General features: G+C 44.9%; 1 protein-coding gene across 2 annotated transcripts in view; it reads right to left on the reverse strand.

Annotated features, from left to right (window-relative positions):
• Positions 1-1,000: 1,000 nt before the first annotated feature.
• NCR3LG1 (natural killer cell cytotoxicity receptor 3 ligand 1) overlaps positions 1,001-21,941 on the reverse strand; it is a 50,244-nt gene continuing 29,303 nt past the window's right edge. For both annotated transcript variants that reach the window (XM_055282247.2, XM_063641953.1), the window contains 3 exons: positions 15,290-15,628; positions 13,673-13,770; positions 1,001-10,649 (listed from right to left, as the gene is read on the reverse strand). In XM_055282247.2, coding sequence (XP_055138222.1) covers positions 10,146-10,649; positions 13,673-13,770; positions 15,290-15,628 — 941 coding nt within the window. In that variant the 3' untranslated portion in view covers positions 1,001-10,145. The remainder of the gene's footprint in view (positions 10,650-13,672; positions 13,771-15,289; positions 15,629-21,941) is intronic.

The following is a 21,941-nucleotide window of genomic DNA, read 5'->3' on the forward strand; positions in this document are numbered from 1 at the left end:
GTCTAGAAAAACTAGCCTACTCGCACACTAGAAACTGCCCAGGCCTAACACCTGTGAATTCGGCATCTCCAGCCAATGTCACCATGAGACCCACCCGAGCCCCACTAATGTGCACCTCTGGCCCTTCTGCTGGAGAGGACTCACACAGCTTCTCCAGGGCCCACTTTCTCTCCACGGGCAGGAGGCTCTGTCCTTCACCTGAGCTCCTCCCCCACACTTTTTCTAGGGAGAACTTTCCCAGGGAGCTTGCATTCACAGCAGGAGAGCTGCCCTGACAGTCCACAAGTCTCTGGGCTCCCCAGGACCTCTGAGGTCTCCCCAGGCCCAGATATCAGACACTCTGTGTTGTACCAAGTGTCCAGATAACTTTAGAAAGAAGACATGAATTCCATTCATCAAAGTCATGTTGACTTCAGGTCTGAAGAACAACAGATTGATTCCAGCTTGAAAGAAGCTGGGGAAAGGAAGAACAGTGCGGTTAGTCAGAGCTGGGCCAGAAGTGTCTTTTGTTGTGCTGGATTCTGGGTTATTGGCAGCCCCTCTGCCAGATCTACCCACCTAGGGCACTGACTCTATGAGAGGGGAAGCAGGTGCTACCCACACCCTATTCTAGTTCCACTCTGGGCAGGTCCAACTCTGGAGTGATGTGAAAAGCAGGCTGCCTGGACTGGCCAAACTGGGTCCAGGAGTGTGAACTTCTGCCTTTCCCCTGACCTCAATTTCTGGCAGGCACCAAGGCCAATGAGTGAAACGAGTAATACAAAATGCCTGTGCAGCTCCACAGCTTATTACCTTCAGTAGGGGAAGCAACAATGTTCAGGTATGCAGCACAGGTTGGCACTACCTAGAAGCTGTCTGTAGCTTATAGGATCCAGTTAACCCTTTTGTTAGTCATGCACCTCCCCTTCATGAAATGATATTGTTCCTTGCAGCACAAATATGTCTCAACCTCCTCCTCCCCAGATCATCAGCCCCCAATCGAAGCAAACCAGACTTTGGGTAGTCTTTCCTCTGTTTACTCTTTACTTCATTTGATCAATTCCAATTTTTTTCATAATGCCATTATTATTGAGGGAAGAGGAGTAACTTCAGGGTAATCCAGAGAGAAGCAAATGCAATACAGTTCTGACTGAGATGCATTCCTTTTTGTTAAATGCCGACTGTGTCCTTGGTTTCCCATTCACCTGGGAAGTAGAAGAATAAAAATCATTCCATAGTTCCATCCAAGGAGGGTGGCTGCAACAGTGTGCTCTTGAGCAGGCTGTCTGGGTCATCAGGAAAAGCCATTCCAGTTACTCACGCATTCTCTGAGAAACCTTGTCATCTCTGCTATCTGTCTCTGTGTAGGAACTGCCAAAGTCCTTCGGTTCCCCATCTCAAATAAGCAGAGAATGGGTTACTTCCCTCATTCTAATCCTTCAGTCCCTCCTTGTGTCCGTTTGGATCTTCCAGGAAGCCGCTTTCAAGATGGAGTTAGAAGTACAAGTGAGTAATTAGGGGTGGTTCCCGTGAAAGATAAAGGGTAGAAGCTGTAGGGGGGAAAGCCTCAGACCACAGTGCAGGCTGTGAAGGAGGGGCAGGGGGAATGAGGGAGGACTAAGATGAGCCTCAGGCTACAGTACAGTAAGTCCTCACTTAATGGAGTTGATAGGATCTTGGAAACTATGACTTTAAATAAAATAATGTAGAACAAAACCAATTTTCCCATAGGCTAATTGCTATAAGAAAGAATTAAGTTCACAGCATATTTCTGGTCATAAAACACAACATCAAACTTCTAAATAAAGACCAAACACTTCAATATTTAACACTGAAATAAATGTTTACATATACATTTCAAAATGATTACTAGGCCAGGCATGGTGGCTCATGCCTGTAATCCTAGCACTTTGGGAGCCCAAGGCAGGAGGACAGCTTGAGTTCAGGAGTTTGAGACCAGCCTGGACAACATAGTGAGACCTTATCTCTACAAAAACACCAAAAAAAATTAGCTGGGCATGGTGACATGCGCCTGTAGTCCCAGCTACTCAGGAAACTGAGGCGGGAGTATCGCTTGAGCCCAGGAGGTGGAGGTTGCAGTAAGCCAAGATTGTGCCACTGCACTCTGGCCTGGGTGACAGAGTGAGACTTTGTCTCAAAAAACAAATTACTAAAAACAAATAATAATTACTCACCCAATGATTCCAGTTCAGAGTTGTGGGTGGCCAGAGCCTATCCCAGTGGCTCAGAGCATTAAGTGGGCATCAACCCTGGAGAGGATGGTATCCAGCTGTAGGGCATGCTCACACCCACACCCTCACTCATTCTGGCACCACCTAGACACCCCAATTTACTGAAAGTGCTCATCTTTGCGGTGTGGGAGGAAACCAGAGTACCTGATGAAAACCCACACAGAACATGCAAACTCCACACAGACAGTGGCTTAGGTTGGGAATTGATTTTTTTTTTCATCAATGTGATAACAAAATAACATCAAACAAAATGATGTTATTCTAGCACCTAATATACACTCTGAGAAAGTCTTGGCCACCCCAGATACCCGAGATCAGCAGCTGGAGATCTCGGGATATAGTTCAGTATTCCAGCATCAGCTCCCAACACGGAGCTCCTGCCTTGCTCAGTCAGTGGCAGGAGCAGTCCAGGGAGAGCATGGCACCAGCTGGAATACTGAAGCAGATCCCTGAGATCTGCAGCTGGAGCCCATCAGCTGACTGCACTCCTCACACAGGCTCCCTCTCAAAGGGGGTCTCAGAGGCACATCTCTGTGGCTACCACACTTCTTTTGGTCAAAGCTCAGCTTCCTGAGGAGTTGTAGCACTTAGCTTACACTGTGTAACAAAGCCAGTATAAAACAGTGACTTTAAAAAACATTTTAAATATTAGTATACTAATAAAAATTAATATTTAAAATGTTTTACATATTAAAAGTATTTTCCAAGTATTTGAGAGTTGGCTTTGCCAGCTCTGCTGATCTCAGATTTGCTCACATGGAGTCAGGTGGCTGTCATTTAATCTAGCCTGGCCTCCACTGGAGCAACAAGGATGTGGCAGCCAGCATCTCTCATCCTCCAGCAGGCTAATCTGGACCTGTCCTTCTCTCAACATCATTAGAAGCACACAAGGAAGCAAATGAAGACACACAAGGCTTCTTGGGGCTTACACTTGGAACTGGCACACCTTCACTGCTGTCTCCTTATGTTAGCAGAAAGAGGTCACATGGTTGGAGGCACTGCAAAGTTACACAGCAATGGACATGGATGCAGGGAAGGGTGAAGGATTGGAGTCATCTTTGCAAACAACTACAGGATCCAGCTGATCATAAAGGATTTGTTTTCTTTTTCCATAAGCATCATTGCTGATGTTGGGGTTATCAGCAATTAACTGATAGTTTTACAGTCTCACCAATGCACCACAATGTAGCAGTCTCTCATTGCCCAAGGTATCACCTGAAGTTGTCTCACAACCAAGAAAATTAAGGAGCATGGACCCCAAAGGTGAGGTTGGAGCAAAAGTTTAAAAAGTAAAAAAAGAAAGCTCCCCTGTGCCAAGAGGGGACCCAAAAGAGTGTTGCCATTTCACAGTTTAATAGACGCTTTTGTAAGAAATAGATGAGTGCTGGGCATCTTATTTGCATAAAGCATGAATTTCTGGTAGTTCTACCCTATCTTCCCTGTGTGCATACAGGCCCTTAGCTTGAGTTACTTCATGTGACTTTGTTCCCCTTACTGCGCATGTCTCAGGGGATGGAATTTTCCATTGTGGGCATCTCTGGGCAAGTCTCCTGTGTAGTCTTTCTTACCTAGGCAGCTGTGGACATGTCTAAGGCAAGCCTCCCTGTACAAGTTCTCTTATCTGTGCCTGCAGTTTGATTTTTCAAGCTGTTCTTTTGTTTGAAAGAATTTTACTGAGGACCCACCCTAACTGCCTGCCTGACTGGTTTCTTCCTTCCTCCTCTCTCAGTCCCTGCTTCAGGAGTGGAGACCCCAACTGCTCTTGGGGAAAGTGGACGATGACCACTCCTGGCTGCTTCCTGCTGGAAGGGGGCGTCGTTGGGGCTACAGCAGTTAGGGCTCCTCCTGAGATTGGCCTAAGGGTCCCCGGAAGAATGGCATGTCTATGTGTGGTTCTATCTGCAGCACCATTTGGAGTTTAATAGCCTCTAAGTGAGAGGAAACAATTTCAGTTACAGTATTGAATATACAAAGTCCAAACATTAGTACAAAACACATGAGCAAAAGGGGGCCTAATAAAGGAGCTAACTAACTAGTTCCACAAAGAAGACTGGAATCCATTCAGGAGGGATTGTAGCCAGCTGGGACTGGAGCCCACACTTAATCTGTCAGTGTTCTAATTTGATCTTTAAGCATCTGTACATTCTCTTCTACTTGACTAGAGGTGTTGATCTAGAAGTGACATGCTTCTTTTTAAAAGTGCACAGGTACCCCCTACTTTGGCCATAAGGATATCTAGGGCCTGTCTATTTCACGTAACTACTGAGGCTAAAGAGTTTATGGATTGTTGTTGTGCTTCTATGGCTCCTACTGTTGGCTTCTACCCTTGTTGCATCATAATAGAAATATTAAGTACTGATCTTTCAAGGAGAGGAATACCAGCAAACCAGAATAGACCTCTGGCTATAGAATCCCCTACCCATGGTTTTTCTAAGATAGGATTGTCATGTGCAGGTCCTACCCAATCTTCTCTTTCAGTTAAGTCTCCATACGAGGGCATGGAAATGATAGACCTCTTTGTTCAGTGCATCTGAGATAGCACACTCGCTAGAAAAGAGGCTTGGCTAGGGATGTCCCCAGATGATGCTGCCATATCAGTGGAATTTAAAGATAACAGGTCAGGAACCACTGCCACGATAGTGCAGGTTCCCTTCCAGTGCCCAGGGAGGATTAAGTGTAGCCAGGAGCCACAAAGGAAATAAAGCCCTGTCCCCTGAAGGGCCAGTTCTAAGTTGTAGCTTGTGAGAGACACAGGCAGATCTTTCTCATATCTTAGAAGCTTTCCCCTCTTGCATATAATAGGAACATCTTTGGGATGGGGATATCCATACTCAGGATAGTCACTCACGATGCCATTTGGAATTTTACATGCTAAATGAGAAGGGTCCACCTGATAAATTGAGTTTTTGTTTTTTGTTTTTTGTTGTTGTTTTGTTTGTTTGTTTGTTTTGAGACGGAGTCTTACTCCATTGCCCAGGCTGGAGTGCAGTGACACAGTCTCGGCTCACTGCAACCTCTGCCTCCCGGGTTCAAGCGATTCTCCTGCCTCAGCCTCCCAAGTAGCTGGGACTACAGGCGTGCACCACCACGCTTGGCTATTTTTTTTTTTTTTGTATTATTAGTACAGGCGGGGTTTCACCATATTGTCCAGGCTAGTCTCGAACTCCTGACTTCATCATCTACCCGCCTCAGCCTCCCAAAGTGCTGGGATTACAGGCATAAGCCACTGCACCTGGCCAACAAATGGAGTTTCAAAAGACCAGGGACACAATACGTCCTGGCCAATATCTCAGATAATGCCCCCTTGTAACAGGGGCTGTCAGTCCAGAAGTCTCCTGTTCTGTTCACCCACAGATTTGCAGGCCACTACTACTAAGCATCATACAGGGGGTCTGGAATTCCATGACGGTGCATGTCTGGGAAGGCCCATATGTTGTTTTTTACATTATAGTGCCATGTGTCAGGGTGGTTACCATGCCATTCCCAGCAGGATTTCCAACCAGGAGGAGAGGCTGAATTCTGAAAGCCTCCCCTCCATATGGCTTCCAATTGTCTTAGATCATCCTTATTATGTCTTTTTCTCCAAACCTCCGAGCTTTCAGCAATTACAAGTATGGTGTTACAATATTTGAGATCTCCCAGGTATGGTCCTTTTCCTCTGCTTTTAAAACAGGAGGAGGCATTTGCTATTACCCCGCCAACTTTTCCTAGCCTGAGGGTGTGAAGCTTATCTTTGGGGAAAGTGTTTTCTGGCACCAGGGAGGAAATGCTTTCCTGGGAGGAGTTAGTTACTCAGTTGAAAGTGTTCCCATACCATGTTCCATTTATGCCTGACAAGTCTTTAATGGCTAAAGGTAAAGCTAACAAAGGGAATCCTAAGACAGTAAATACCAGGTCATCAAAAGGTTCCTTAGTGTTACTGAACTGAGCAAACCGCTCAGGACAGACCCAGCAATTAGTCTTGTATAAATGGGACATGGCTGATACTGTAGGGGCTAAAGGGTGTGACGTATTACCAAACCCAATAAAAAGTCCTAGCAGACTCGGCCCCACTGGGTAGAGGCTGCTTTAAATGAGAGGCCATTGTTGCTTTGGAAGTACTTAGGGAGCCCAAAGCGAGGAATTATTTAACTAATTAGTATTCTCACCACCTCAGAGGCCTTTTCTGTTCGGCATGGGAATGCCTCTACCCAGTTAATGAAGGTGTCCACCCACACCAAAAGATATTGAATGCCATTTATTTTGGGCATATGGGTGAAGTCTACCTGCCAGTCCTCCCCTGAGTAACTTCCCATCATTTGTGTGTGGTGGGGAAGAAGCCACCTGTTAAAGGGATTATTTTTAAGAGGGTTTCACAAGCATTAACAACCTATTTGACCATTTTTAGTAGATTTTCTCCTGAGAACAATCTTTGGACGCATTGATGTCTTATGCTTTCCTAAGTGAAAGGCTCAGTGGAGCATTTTAAGAACCTTACATTGGCTGGAGGCTGGCAGGCGTACTTTGCCATCTTCTGATTGTAACCATCCTGAGGGTTGAAAAGTATACCTCGAGAGGTGGCCCATTCTATCTCTGTAGGGGAATACTGAGGCTTTATTTCCCTTATGTAGCCCTCCCAAATCAGAGGGGTCTCAAGTGTATTGGGACCTTGGGGGCCTTCTTACTGCTGACTTAGCTCTTCGGTCTGCTAGCCTGTTTCCTTTGGCTATTTCATCTACCCCCTTCTGATGCCCTCTGCAATGTCTGACCACGAATTCTCATGGGAGGAACACTGAGGATAATAGCCTGTTGATGTCTTGATGGTATTTAATGGAAGACCCATTAGTGGTGAGGAAGTGCCTTTCCTTCCAGATGGCAGCATGGGCAAGGAGAACTAGAAAGGTACACTTGGAGTCAGTATAAATGTTAGCTGTCTTTCCTTTGCTTAGTTCAACTGCTCTTGTGAAAGGGATCAGCTCAGCTGATTAAGCACTTGTGCCTGGTGAGAGAGGCACATTTTCAATAATGTTATTTAGGGTGACTACTGCATATCCCACTTTACAGACTCCCTGTTCTACAAAAGAGCTCCCATCCATAAAGTGGGTCTGGTCTGGATTTTCTAGGGGAATTTCTTTGAGATCCTCCCTAGCAGCATAGGTTGTACAACAGTCTGTTCACAATTATGTTCAGTTTCTCCGGTTTCCTCTGGGAGGAAAGTGTCTGGGATCAGGCAAGGACAGGTTTTTAACTGCACTGCAGAGTCCTCTAGCAGCAAAGCCTGATACTTGAGGAGGCAGCTGTCTGTTAGCCAGAGACTTGCTTTAGAGGACAGCAAGCCTGCCACATTATTTATGTGAGGTATAAACAGGTTATTCCCCAGGGTTAACTTGGTGGCCTCTGGGACTAGCAGGGCCACTACTGCAACTGCTCAGAGGCAAGCTGGCCATCCTTTAGCCTCCAAGTCAAGCTCTCTACTTAAGTAACCTACTGGCTGTTGAGCTGGGCCTTGAACTTGAATTAAAACTCCCTCCCAGGGCCATTCCTTTCCTTTATGATACATAAAGATTAAAGGTCTTCCCTACGGAAAGACTGGGGGCTGGTGCTTTAAGCAAGGCTTGTTTTAACTGATTAAAGGCCTTTTGACCTTCAGGTTCCCAGGTCAGGAAGTGAGTTTTAGCCACTTGAATTTCTTTTATAAGGTGATATAAAGGGCAACCTATTTTATCATACCTGGGTATCCAAAACCTACAAAAACCCATAATGCCCAAGCATCCCTCAGCTGTTTGAGGGTTCTGGGGAGAGGAAGGGAGGAAATGGGATTAATCCTCTCCTCACCTAGTGTTCTTTTTCCCTTCTGACAAGACCAGACCTAGGTACTTTATCAAAGTCTGATAGAGCTGAGCCTTAGATTTTGAAGCCTTATATCCCTTTCCAGCTAGGAAATTAAGGAGAGCCTCAGTGCCCTCTCAAGAAACTTCCTCAGTCAGGGCACAGAGGAGAATGTCATCTACATATTGTAAAACTTTAACCTGAGGATGGAAGAATTCAAAGTGATCTCTTGACAATACTTGCCCAAATAGGTGGGGGCTATCTCTAAATCCCGGAGGCAGTACAGTCCAGGTTAACTGGGTGGTTTGATTGGAGGGGTCTTCAAAGGCAAACAAGTATTGGGAGTCAGGGTATAAAGGTATACAGAGAAAGGCATCCTTTAGGTCCAGAACTGTGAACCATTTAGTTCCCTCAGGTATTTGAGTTAGCAAAGTATAGGGATTGGGATCTACTGGATGGACAGACTCATTAATAAGGCAGAGGTCTTGAACTAGTCTCCATTCCCCATTGGATTTCTGCACCCCTAATATTGGGGTGTTTCAAAGGCTACTGCAAGGCCTAAAGAGGCCTTGTGCCTTTAGGTTATCAATGCTGGCTTCTAGCCCTTTTCTACTTTCTGGCTTCAGGGTGTATTGTCTCTGGTTAGGAAAAAAAGTGGGATCCTTGAGGTGGATCCAGACTGGTATAGTGGTTATAGTCTGGCCACTTCTTCCCTGAGTTGCCCAAACCTCTGGGTTAATACTGGTTTCCACTAAGGGGAGGCAGTTTGTCCTGGAGCCATAAAGATGGTGGCCCCCATACGTGCTGGAATATCTCTACCTAATAAAGGAGTGGGACTTTCAGGCATGACTAAAAAGGCCTGTGTAAACAGTAGGTCCCTCCAACTGCAGCTAATAGGTTGAGAAAAATATCAAGTTAAAGTCTTTCCTGAGATGCCCATCATGGTTGTGCTATGGGAGGAATGAAGGTCTGAATTGGAGAGGAAAACAGAAGACTGGCTCCAGTGTCCAGAAAGAAGTCTACCTTCCTCCCTTCGAACTCCAGAATCACCTGGGTCTCCTGGGTAGTAACAGCAGTCTGAGCCACTGGAGCCAGGGAGTTGAGCCCCAGGACCCATCAGTCCTGCTGGACCATTTGTGAGACTGGCTCTGGACTCAGTGACCTATGCCTCCCGGGACAGTCTGCCTTCCAGTGGTCCCCACTGTGTACTGGACAGGCTTGAGGTGGCTTCTTCTTGCTGCCTGGGAGTCCCTTTTGAAGTGCCCTGGTTTGCCACATTGGCAGCAACTAGCAGGTGCACCTTGGGGATACTGGGTTTTATACAAAGTGGCCACCAGAGTCTCTGCCTTTTTCTTGTGTTTCCTCTCCTTCTCCTGGGCCTCCTCCTGGTCCCTATTATAAAAGACTGAGGTGGCTACCTTCAGGAGGTTTTCTAAGGTGCTATCTGGTCCCATGGCCTGTTTCTCTAGAGCTTCCTTCTGATATCAGGGGCTGTCTGAGTAATAAACTTGTCTTTCAAAATTAGCTGTCCCTCAATTGAATTATTTATGTGAGGTAAAAACATACCTCACAGGAGACAGGGAAGTGTGTTTCACTACAGCCTCTCTCAGCCGTTCCAAAAAGGCTGAGGGATTTTCATCTAGTTCTTGATCTATCATGGAGAGTTTGGGGTAATTAAGAAGCTTGGCTCTGGTCCTCTGTAAGTACTCTAATAAGCACATTTGAAAATGTTTTCTTTGCCACTCATCTAAGGTACCACTGGGGTCCCAATTATGTTGTTCAAGGGGCACTGCCTCCCTTCCTATTGGGTATATGAATGCTGGTTCTTTCTCACCTTCTTTCCTTATTGAGTGGCTACAGAAGACATGTTGTTCATCTCTGAATTTTTCTGCTGTCTGCAGGGCTACCTGTTTCTCTGCAGTAGTTAGAGTTTAAGAGCAACAATAACATCACTCCAAGTAAAGTCAAACACCTGAGTTAGGTTTTGGAAAACCACTATATATCTATCAGGTCATCAGAGAACTTGCCCAGGTGCCCCTTTATTTGCCCAAGGTCCTGTAATGAAAAGGGAACTTGGACCCTCGTGCCACCACGTCCATCAGGCATTTACTGTAGGGGTAACAGTAAAGTTGGGGGTTGGGAGGGTAGAACTGGAGTTGTTGATGTTGTGGCTGGAGATTCCAGATAAGGGGGACAGGAAGGATTGGGGCATCCAGGAACTGCATCCGAGTGTTCCCTAGGGGTTTGTTTCTCAGACTTTGGGGAATTATCATCTATGGACTTGCCTGAGGTAACTGTTAGGAGAGCAGGGTCAATTCCACAACACTGACAAAGACCTGGGTTGTCTCGCAAGGCAAAGAAGGCTTGCACATAAGGAACCTCGGACCATTTGTCCTCCTGTCTGCAGAAAACATCTAGTTGTTGAATGGTATTAATATTAATACTTCCCTCAGGAGGCCAGGCCTCCCCATCCTGCAGCTGGTAAGATGGCCATGCCTGAGTGCAAAAGAATACGAGGTGCTCTTTCTTCAGAGTCTGAGTGTCAAAGGAGTTCCAGTGTTTCAGAATGCACTTGAGAGGAGTATAGGCTGAAGATGATTTGTTACACATCTAGAAAAAGAGGAGAGAAAAGGCATCCCTTAGTCTCCTTTGTCCTTCTGGAGTGACCAAGGGCAGAGAGAAAAATAGAAAGGGCCCCCTTCTCCTCTTGCCTCCCATTTCCTCAGGTTCCTGGTGACCATTATAGGTGCTGCCCATGGATCCAAGTATGACCTTCACCTGTGAATCCGGGGGAGCTAGCTTGTGCTCACCTGCACAAGGCCCTAGCTCTCCGCCCTGCTGGTTTCCTAGACCTACTTGGCCCATAAGGCTCCTGAGATTCCCTAGAACCCTGGGAGAGATTGTGCAGTAGTTGAATTTGGGCCAGACCCTTTAAGGAAGGGGACATCTTAACTCTATCCTTACATCCTCTTACTACCACCCAGGCAAAGTGATGAATTCCTAGAGAATCAGCCCGATTGTTTTCTAAACATAAGATCCCTTTCTCACTTAGATGCCAATGTAGCTGTGTACAGAACAGATGCCTCAAAAGAATGTAAAAATTGAATGGCTGTTCTCCCTCCGATGGGGATAACACTGAGGCTAAAATCTGTCTTGCCAGGGTGGCTTCCTCCCGGCTGTTGAAAGGGGAGTTTTTCTGCTTACAAATAGGGTATGGGCCTGATCACTGAAAGAGGGACATAAGACGGAAAGGAATCAGGGAACTAGAGGTTTTGGGCAAAGGGCTGACAAGGTTTCTCACGAGAAAAATCCCATCCCACTAGGTGGCACTGGAGGGTTTGAAATGTTAGGAAAAAAACTACAAATTCTTTCCAAGCAGAGGTCAGAAAGGGAGGTTTGGGGCTTAATAGGCTGTCCCCATAATATGCTGTCCAGTAGAAAAAAACTAGTTTGTCTCATAGAGGGAATGCTTAAATTCATTGGGCAATGCTGAGCTCTTACATTGAGGAAAAACAACCCGATGGAGAAAAGGGTATTTGCTCAGGGTGAAACATCCCCCTATACAGTGCCATGAATGTCTATAACTGGGGGACACAGAGGCCCTAAGTGAAAGTTTAGGCTGAAATCTTGAAGTCCCCCTGTCTCAAGGAAATCACAAAAACAAAAATTATTTGAGTTACATTCCTGGTTACTAAGGCACTTGCTGACTTTGCTTAACAGGATTATCTCCCCATGCCATAAAAACACCCATAACATTGCATACAAAGAAGGAATAGGAGACATAGTAGCCACGAAAAGCAAGGAAGAAAATGCAATAGAAAAGTCTGGAAGTCCTGGTGCCAACACTCTGATGGGCTGTCGGGGGCTGGAGTTAGTCCAGGGACCTTCAGGTAACACTGAGGAGTAGCCTCAAACAGAAACCTTCAGTTGCCCCAGGACCTCCTTCTAGCCCATGTGACAGCTAAGTCCTCTGTGAAAGGGAACTAGATTGGAACAGAGCCAACATTCCCAACACCTGAGGGTGAAGGGGGACTGACAAAGTCCTCTCCAGCAAGCCTGTCTCTTAAGTCTCATACAGTTGGCAGCCACTCTAAGAGCTTTTAACTGGCCCAGTGTTTTGTCCAGTCTTCAGGAAAAAATCTGAGGACAAGAAGCCTCTGAAATGAAAGTAAAGAGTTTGGAGGTCTGCTTCCTACTCACCCTTCCAATGTTTCCTGGCCAATGCACCAAAATGTTAGTCTCGTCAATGTACCACAATGTAGCGGTCTCTCATTGCCCAAGGTATCACCTGAAGTTCTTTGTCTTGCAACCAAGAAAATTAAGGAGCGTGGACCCCAAAGATGAAGTTGAAGTGAAAGTTTAATAAGCGAAAGAAGAAAGCACTCCACTGCAGAGAGGGGGCCCAAAAGAGGGTTGCCATTTCACAGCTGAATACAAAGGCATAAGGCACACATTTCTGGTAGCTCCACCCCATCCTCGTAGTGTGCATGCAAGCCCTTAGCTTGAGTTACTCCATGTGGCTTTGTTCCCCTTACTGGGCATGTGTCAGGGGATGGAATTTTCTATTGTGGGCATGTCTAGGCAAGTCTCCTGTGTAGCCTTGTTTTAATCTATGTGGCTGTGAGCATGTTTTAGGTAAGCCCCCCGTACAAGTTCCCTTATCTGCAGTTTGATTTTTCAGGCTGTTCTTTTGTTTGAAGGAATTTGACTGATGGCCCACCCTAACTGTCTGCCTGACTAGTTTCTTCCTTCCTCCTCTCTCAATAGCACCTGAATACCGGAGACAGAGAAAGGCAAGAAATATGACAACAGTCACAGATACCACAAGAAACATTTGAAAACCACTTTTTATCCAGTTTTCTCCTTGGCCTGGATCCAACAGGAATAAGTCTTCTGAATCTAAATGGCCAACTTTAGATAGTCATTTTTCTTAATTGATTATTCCACTTCTCCTAAAGTATTTATAATGAGATGTACTAGCTGTTGTGCAGATTTTGCCTTGACAGGCCCATAAATAATTGAGGGCCCTTTTATTATCTAAAACTATTTTAACCAACACATTTACACAAGTCTCTTGGGCCTCTAAAGCTTGAGCTGTTTTATTTACTATTTGGGCCATAGTCAGGGATAAAAATGTTTAGAAACATGTTTTAGTTTAGAAATACCCAGTGAGGGTTAGAAATTCTTAGTCAAACTAATGAAATCTGGTGGTAGGTTACTGACCAGATAAAAGATGAGGAATTCCCCCCTCTGAGCCATAGTTTCTAAATGTGTGAGAAAAACAAGCAGCCCACACATAGTTCAGGGCCTGGTCTGAACACTGAAGTCTGGTTCATTCACAGAGATGTAATACTTGCTTAGTATGGAGAGACAGAGGGAGGCTTTACAACACATCACCCCAGAGTCACAAACCACCATACAGAGGTCAGATGGCATGTGACAGCTAGGTCCTCTGTGATAGGAAACTAGATTGGAACACAGCCAACATTCCCAACACCTGATGGTGAAGGGGGACTGACAAAGTCCTTTCCAGCAGGCCTGTCCCTTGAGGCTCATAAGGTTGGCAGCAGCTGCTCTAAAAGCTTTTTACTAGCCCAAGACACAAGGCTGAACTTTGCTTTGGAGCTCCTTACCTTTTTCCAAGGAAACAAAACAATTAATAAAATCAGTCCAACACCAATGAACGAAATAGACCACCAATGACTGGAAAAGATATCTGTCTTCTCAGGTTCTGCAGAGAGAGAAGGAAAACATTAACAGGAAACCTACTGGCAAGGGCCAGAGAAACCACACAACTGCTGCTGGGATCTGTGTGGTTGTGTCATCCTCCTTGTCAGAGATTTAACCACCAGCCCTCTGCCACATGTCTCAGCATCTCCATTCCTATCACATACACCTCCACACATCGAACAGTATATGTAGTGCTTACCAAAAATATGGAAGATGAACACCACATACCACATAATTGTGCTTCCCTCATCTTCAAACCTTGTGTAATATGACACCATCTTCTATCCCTATGTGCATACCACATAGACAACCGCTCGTACCATACATGCAAGGTATATTTCCATTTCATACTCCCCATGGACACACATACCCTCCCTGCATCCCTGCACACACCACCCACACACACACCTAGTCCTCACTTCCAAGAATAATTCCTCTCTCCCCAGGGTCATCTTGGGCCCCATCTGGCATAGCCTAACCACATTCCTCAGTGCCCCCAGTCACTCCCTGCCTTCTTTACTCTTCTCAGCCCCAGGGAGATGCATTGTACCAGCAGAGCCACCCCTACCCAAGACCAGAGCTATGACCAAGGCATATGAGCTCAAAAAGCCCCACCCCACCAGCAGGAGTGGGTCTGCCATGAACTGTGTTTTAAGGATCCAGTGTGCATGGGGAAGGCACTGAGCATTTGCAGAACCACTCTACTGTAGCCTCCCCATCTTGAGACACAGCCCATAAGCAAGACTACTGGCCGGGTGCAGTGGCTCATGCCTGTAATCCCAGCGCTTTGGGAGGCCAAGGCGGGCGGATCACCTGAGGTCAGGAGTTCAAGACCAGCCTGACCAACATGGAGAAACCCCGACTCTACTAAAAATACAAAATTAGCTGTGCGTGGTGGTGCATGCCTGTAGTACCAGCTACTCAGGAGGCTGAGGCAGGAGAATCACTTGAACACGGGAGGCAGAGGTTGCGGTGAGCTGAAATCACACTATTACACTACAGCCTGGGCAACAAGAGCGAAACTCAGTATCAAAAAAAAAAAAAAAGACAAGACTACTGTTTCAGCCTCTACCAGCCAACAGTTTACAGTGGACCTAGAGCCTGATTAGAAGGGCTGCTAGCAGGACTGGTTCCTGGCCCCTGATAGCCCCTTATCCTCAGGGAACATGGGTAGGATACTGTCCCCATTCCCCTAGCAGCTGGCAGGTTTCCTATTTCAACCCATATGGACCATCCAAAATCCTGAAGTTGTCATGAGCTGACAAGTAGCCCTGCTCCACCTGATGACTACGGTCACCACTCTCCACCTATTAGACTATCACCTGCCCAGGTGTAGGGACCTAGGCTGGACTGCTGACTCTGGGGCTGAGCTAGGCCAGACCTCAGATTGGTCCTTCCAGTCCAAGCTTTCTCCCCTTCCCCTTCAGTCCCCAGCTAAGACCCTGGGCTGTGTGGGAATAAGTCTTATGTTATAGTCCCTCAAGGCAAGGAAGAGAAGAAATATCCAGAAAGACCCTTACCAGAAAGATTGTGCGGAGCAGCTGTCAGGGTAAAGTTGTTCCTCAAGGAGGTACGTGAGGACTTATGCCATACCACACACTGGTAGACAGTCCCAGGGTCTTCCTGAGAGGAGTTCAGCTTCAAGCGGCTAGTGACATTAAATGTACCATCCATATTCTTGATGGTGGGACCAGTGATGATGTCCTCAGAAATCTCTATGGGATGGGGAAACTTCTGGGTCCACTTCTTCCATGTTATATTAATAGCCTCTGGGTAGAACCCACTTGACTCACACACATATTTGCTCTCATTCTCTTTCACCACCGCTTGATCCGGAAACAATCTGCTGACTGGGGGAGCTGCCAGGGAAAAAAAATCATACAGAGTTGGGCCCAGCACCCTTTTATCCCCACCACACCTTACGCTAACTGGCTTCTACCATACCCTCACACCTATGCATCACTGCTCCTGTAGCCAGATAAGACAAAAAACACAGGCTGCCTACTCTTTTTAAAGATGGGGACTCTAAGGCACGGGTAATGCTGCAACCATGTCCAGCAATGAGCTGGAGATTTACAATACCAGACTGGGCACTCCTTAAAGGTAGGGAGGGATTAGCTTATTATCAGCCTGACATCTGAGCCACGCCAAGCCTTCAGGACACGTGAGTGACTGAATGCAAGTCAGCTTGGGCTAAATATTCTGGGTATGTTGGTGCCGGTGCCAACCAGGTGTTGACATGCTGTGACCACAACTCTCACAGCAATTTTGTAAAGCAGAATTTTCTTAAGCTGTGTTGTGCCACAGACACCTTTCATAATCTGAGGAAAGCCTTGGAACACTGTTGTGGTAGAGACTGCTAATTGCTCTTCAATTTCCATTCTGTAGATTTTTAGCTGGCCATGACATATCCAGATTAAAACTGTATCACCCAACCTCCGCTGCAGGTATGTTTGGCCATGCAAACTCAGGGGTCTAGTAGGCCTGGATTTAAGCAAAAGTGGCAAGAGCAACTTCTAGGAAGTTTCCTTAAATTAAAAGGATGTCTTAAAAGACTGTCTCTCTCTCTCTCTCTCTCCTTCATATTTCCTGCAGAATGTTTGGAATACTATGTGATGACTGGAGATGGATAAGCCATTTCCAAACAAACACAAGGTGGACTATACATATTGAAGATGGCAGAGTGACAAGATAAAAGGATCACGGGTCCCAGATGATCACAGAGCTAGCTGCCATATCTGCCCTGGGCTGGCTACATTAGTGTGAAGGAAAAATAAACTGCCATTTCCAAAGCCACTATTGACTTCCAGGTTTCCCTCTCACATGACAGGTCATCACTCCCACCCTATAATAAGAACAAAAGCTGAACAAATTGAAAATCAACAACTTTTCTTAGATTCCTCAGAGAATTGAAGTGACAGGGCAAACTGCTACTCAGAAAACTGGAGAAAGAAGGAGATTAAGAAAATTACAGCTAAGATCAAATTACCTCATGCAGAAGCTGCTGGAGTCATAAACTGGTAGAAGTACTTAAGCAGTAACTCCGACAAACTGCTAAAGGATGAGTGTGGACTAGCTTGAGAATAAAAACCTCCTCAGGTCCTGGTCTTAGGGTTGCTACCATACTTTCATGGGTTTTCATCCTCGTGACCCAGTCTTGGGGACGCTATCACACTGTCATGAGTTTTACTTCCAGGAACCTCACCAGATTCTCACAGTAAAGAGCCAAGAAAAATCTCCTCCTCTTTCTGGGGGATGGAAAGAAGTAATCATTTTAAAATACACCTAGATTATTCCCTCCATCTCAAGGGAAGATGTCAGAGCCTTATCTGACCTGAGAGAAGAAAATTAGCCAACTCCAGCTGTCTATAGCCTTTCTGTATTACTTAAGAAGAGAGACAGAGAAAAGGCTAAGAAACACTTCTGAAGGCCACAGTCCAGCAGCTCAGACCACTAAAAGAATAAGATTTAATCATAAAAGTAAAAACGGATTCTCCTCCAACACTTTACTACCACATCCACAGGGCTCCAGTATAATAACAGAAGATTATAAGTGAGAGAGCTACAAGGCATAGAAGCTATTTAAGGAGTTCATAAGGAAACTCAAAAACAATAGGAAAGGAGAGAAAAAAACACTAGAGAAACTGAAGTCTCTGGCACCTATAGCTACAATAAGCATTAAACACAACCCAGCTCCTAGCCAAATTAACATAAAGCCGCATAATAAAAGCCTATTACCTGACACATAATATCTCTCTTTCAACTGAAAAATTACAAGACATGCTAAAAAATACATAAAAGCAAAGCAAACATCAGGTATGACACAGATTTTAGAATTATCATATAGGGAATTTTTAAAAACTATAATTAAAATGTCAAGAGCACTAACAGAAAGAGCAGATAACATGCACAAACAGATGGGTAATATAAGCAGAGTGATGGAAATGCTAAGAACGAAACAAAAGTGAATGCTAGAACTCAAAATACCATTAAAGAAATGAAGAATGCCTTCAGTGGGTTCAACAGTAGACTTGAAACTGACAAGGAGTCTGGGCGCAATGGCTCACACCTATAATCCCAGCACTTTGGGAGGCCGAGGTGGGTGGATCACCTGAGGTCAGGAGTTTGAGACCAGCCTGACCAACATGGAGAAACCCCATTTCTACTAAAAATACAAAATTAGCTGGGCGTGATGGCATATGTCTGTAATCACAGCTACTTGGGAGGCTGAGGCAGGAGAATCACTTGAACCCAGGAGGCGGAGGTTGCAGTGACCTGAGATCGCGCCACTGCACTCCAGACTGGGCAACAAGAGCAAAACTCCATCTCAAAAAAAAAAGAAACTGACAAGAAAAGAATCAGTGAGCTTGAAGATGTTAATAGAAACTTCCCAAACTGGGCACGGTGTGGTAGCTCACGCCTATAATCCAAGCACTTTGGGAGGTCAAGGTGGGCAGATTGCTTGAGGTCAGGAGTTGGCAACCACCCTGTCCAACATGGCAAAACCCCGTCTCTACTTAAAAAACAAAAATTAGCTGGCATGGTTGTGCACACCTGTAGTCCCAGCTACTCAGGAGGCTGAGGCACAAGAATCACTTGAACCTGGGAAGCAGAGGTTGCAGTAAGCCGAGATCCCGCCATTGCACTCCAGCCTGGGAGACAAAGTGAGACCCTGTCACAAAAAAAATTTAAAAAAAAGAAACTTCCCAAACTGAAATACAAGGAGAAAAAAGAATTAAAAAAAAAAAAAAAACCAGAATATCCAAGAACTGTGGAATACTGCAAAAGGTGTAACAGATATATAATGGGAATACAAGAAGAAGAAAAGAGAAAGGAGCAGAAGAAATACTTTGAAGAAATAATGGCTAAGAATTTTCCAAAATTAATGATAGACACCAAACTAAAGACCCAGGAAGCTTAGAGAATACCAGGCAGGATAAATATCCACATATGCCTATCCACGTCTAGCCATATCATATTTCAACTTTAGAAAGACAAAGATGGCCAAGCATGGTAGCTCACTCCTATAATCCCAGCAATTTCAGAGACCAAGGCAGGTGGATCACTTGAGCTCAGGAGTTCGAGGCCAGCCTGGGCAACATGATGAAATGCCGTCTCTACAAAAAATACAAAAATTAGCCATGCTTAGTGGCACCCACGTGTGGCCCCAGCTACTTGGAGGGCGGAGGTGGGAGGATCACTTGGGCTTGAGCCTAGTAGGTCGAAGCTGCAATGAGCCATGATCACACCACTGCACTCCAACCTGGGAAACAGAGTGGGACCCCATCTCAAGAGAAGAAAGAAAAGAGAGAGAGAGGAAGGAAGGAAGGGAGGGAGGGAGGGAAGGAGAGAGGAAGAGAGGAAAAAGAAAGAAAAAACTCACAGGGAAAAAAAACACACCTTACATATAGAAGAACAAGAACAACACTGTACTTCTTGTCAGAAACAATGCAAGCAAGGAGAGAGTGAAGTGAGATATTTAAAGCATTGAAACTTAAAAAAGAGAAAAACACCAACATGGAATCTTATATCCAGAAAAATTTTCCTTCAAAGGTGAAGTATAAATAAAGACTTTCTCAGACTAACCTTTCACCAATAGACCTACTGCACGAGAAACATAAAAAGAAGTGCTTTAGCGGGCCAGGCATGGTGGCTTATGCCTGTAATCCCAGCACTTTGGGAGACCAAGGTGGGAGGATCACTTGAGCCCAGGGAGTTCAAGACCAGTCTGGGCAACATAGACTCCATCTCTTTAAAAAAAAAAAAAAAATTAAATTAGCAGGGCATGGTGGTGCACGCCTGTGGTCCTAGCTATTCCAGAGGCCGAGGTGGGAGTATCGCTAGTGCCCAGGAGGTCAAGGCTGCAGTGAGCCATGGTGGCACCATTGCACTCCAGCCTGGACAACAAAGCAAGACGTTGCAGGAAGAAAAGGAAGAGAAGGGAAGGGAAGGGAAGGGAAGGGAAGGGAAGGGAAGGGAAGGGAAGGGAAGGGAAGGGAAGGGAGTGGAGGGGAGGGGAGAAAGAAAGGAAGGAAATGAAGAAAGGAAGAAAGAGAGACAGAAAGAAAGAAGGAAAGAAAGAGAGAGAGAAAGAAGGAAAAAAGGAAGGAAGGAAGGAAGGAAAAAGAAAGAAAGAAAGAAAGAAAGAAAGAAAGAAAGAAAGAAAGAAAGAAAGAAAGAGAAAGAAAGAAAGGGAAATTGAGTCAATAACTAATTAAAAAAAAAAAAAGAAGAAAAAATCACCTTCAAAAAAGGAAAGCACCAGGTTCGGATGGTTTCACTGGTTAATCCTACTAAACATTTAAGGAATAAATAATGCCAATTTTTTACAATTTCTTCCAGAAAGTAGAAGTAGACAGAGGGAACACATTCTACCTTATTCTACAAGCCCAGAATTACCCTACTGCCAAAACGACATAAAGACATTACCAGAAAAGATAACTACAGATCAATATCACTCATTAAAATAAATACAAAATCCTCAAGAAAATATTAGCAAATCTAATCCAACAATACAGAAAAAATTACATACCATAACCAAGAGAGGCGTATTACACATATGCAAGGCTGGCTTATCATTCAAAAATCAGTTAACGTAAGCCATCATATCAACAGGCTAAAGAAAAAATTATATGATCATACCAATAATGCCGAAAAAGTATTTGACAAAACCCAACACTGATTCATATGAAAAACTCTTAGCAAACTAGAATAAAAGGGAAACTTCCTCAACTTGCTAAAGAATATCTACCAAAAAATAGCTAATATCATATTTCATGGTTAGAAAGTAAAATCAGAAATGGGCAAGATGTCCCTTCTAACCACTCCTACGCAACATTGTAATGGAAGTCTAAGCTAGCATAACAGGACAAGAAAAGGAAATAAAAGGTATAAAGTTAGAATGGAAGAAATATGAGGCCTGGTGCAGTGGCTCACACAATGTAATCCCAGCACTTTGGGAGGCCAAGGCGGGGGGATCACTTGAGCTCAGGAGTTCAAAACCAGCCTGGGCAACATAGTGAGACCTCACCTCTATAAAAAATAAAATAAAATAATGGAAGAAATAAAACTGTATTTTTAACAGACAGCATGATTTATGTAGAAAAATCTCAAGACTTGGCCAAAAACAAAAACAAAAACAAAAAAAACCCAAGAATGAATAAGTGATTAAAGCAAGTTGCAGGATACAAAGTTAATAAGCAAAAATCAATTACTTGACAGGAATGAACAATTGAGCAACTGGAATTTGAAATTAAAAATATAATACCATTGGCCAGGTGTGGTGGCTCACATCTGTAATCCCAGCACTTTGGGAGGCTGAAGCTGGTGGATCATTTGAGGTCAGGAGTTTGAGACCAGCCAGGCCAACTTGGTGACCCCTGTCTCTACTAAAAATACAAAAATTAGCCAGGCGTGGTGGCGCATGCTGGTAATCCCAGCTACTCGGGAGGCTGAGGCAGGAGAATTGCTTGAACCCGGGAGGCAGAGGTTGCAGTGAGCTGAGATGGTACCACTGCACTCCAGCCTGGGCAACACAGCGAGACTCTGCCTCAAAAAAAAAAAAAAAAAATGTCAATTTTTCCCAACTTGATCTCTAGATTCAATGTAATCCCAGTCAAAATCCCAGAAAGCCATTTTGCAGATATCAACAGATTCTCAAATTTATATGGAAAGAAAAAACCCAGATAGCTAACACTATACTGAAGAAAGGCAACAAAAATGAAGGACTAACATTACCTGACTTCCAGACTTACTACTAAAATACAATAATCAAGACAGTGTGGTACTGAGGAAAGAAGAGAGAGATCAATGAAACTGAATAGGGCAGGGTGTGGTGGCTCACGCCTATAATCCCAATACTTTGGGAGGCTGAGGCGGGGGAGATCGCTTGAGCTCAGAAGTTCTAGACCAGCCTCGGCTACACCGCGAAACTCTCTCTCTACAAAAATACAAAAATTGGCTGGGAGTGGTGGCACGAGCCTGTAGTACAAGCTACTCGGAAAGCTGAGATGGTAGGATTGCCAGGGCCCAGGAGGCAGAGGCTGCAGTGAGCCAAGATTGTGCCACTGTACTCCAGCCTGTATTAAAAGAAAAAAAAGAAAAAGAAACTGAATAGAAAGCCCAGAAATGGACCCATACAAATATATTCAACTGATCTTTGACAAAGAAGCA

Source organism: Symphalangus syndactylus, chromosome 6, assembly GCF_028878055.3.
Source record: "Symphalangus syndactylus isolate Jambi chromosome 6, NHGRI_mSymSyn1-v2.1_pri, whole genome shotgun sequence".
Lineage (NCBI taxonomy): Eukaryota > Metazoa > Chordata > Mammalia > Primates > Hylobatidae > Symphalangus > Symphalangus syndactylus.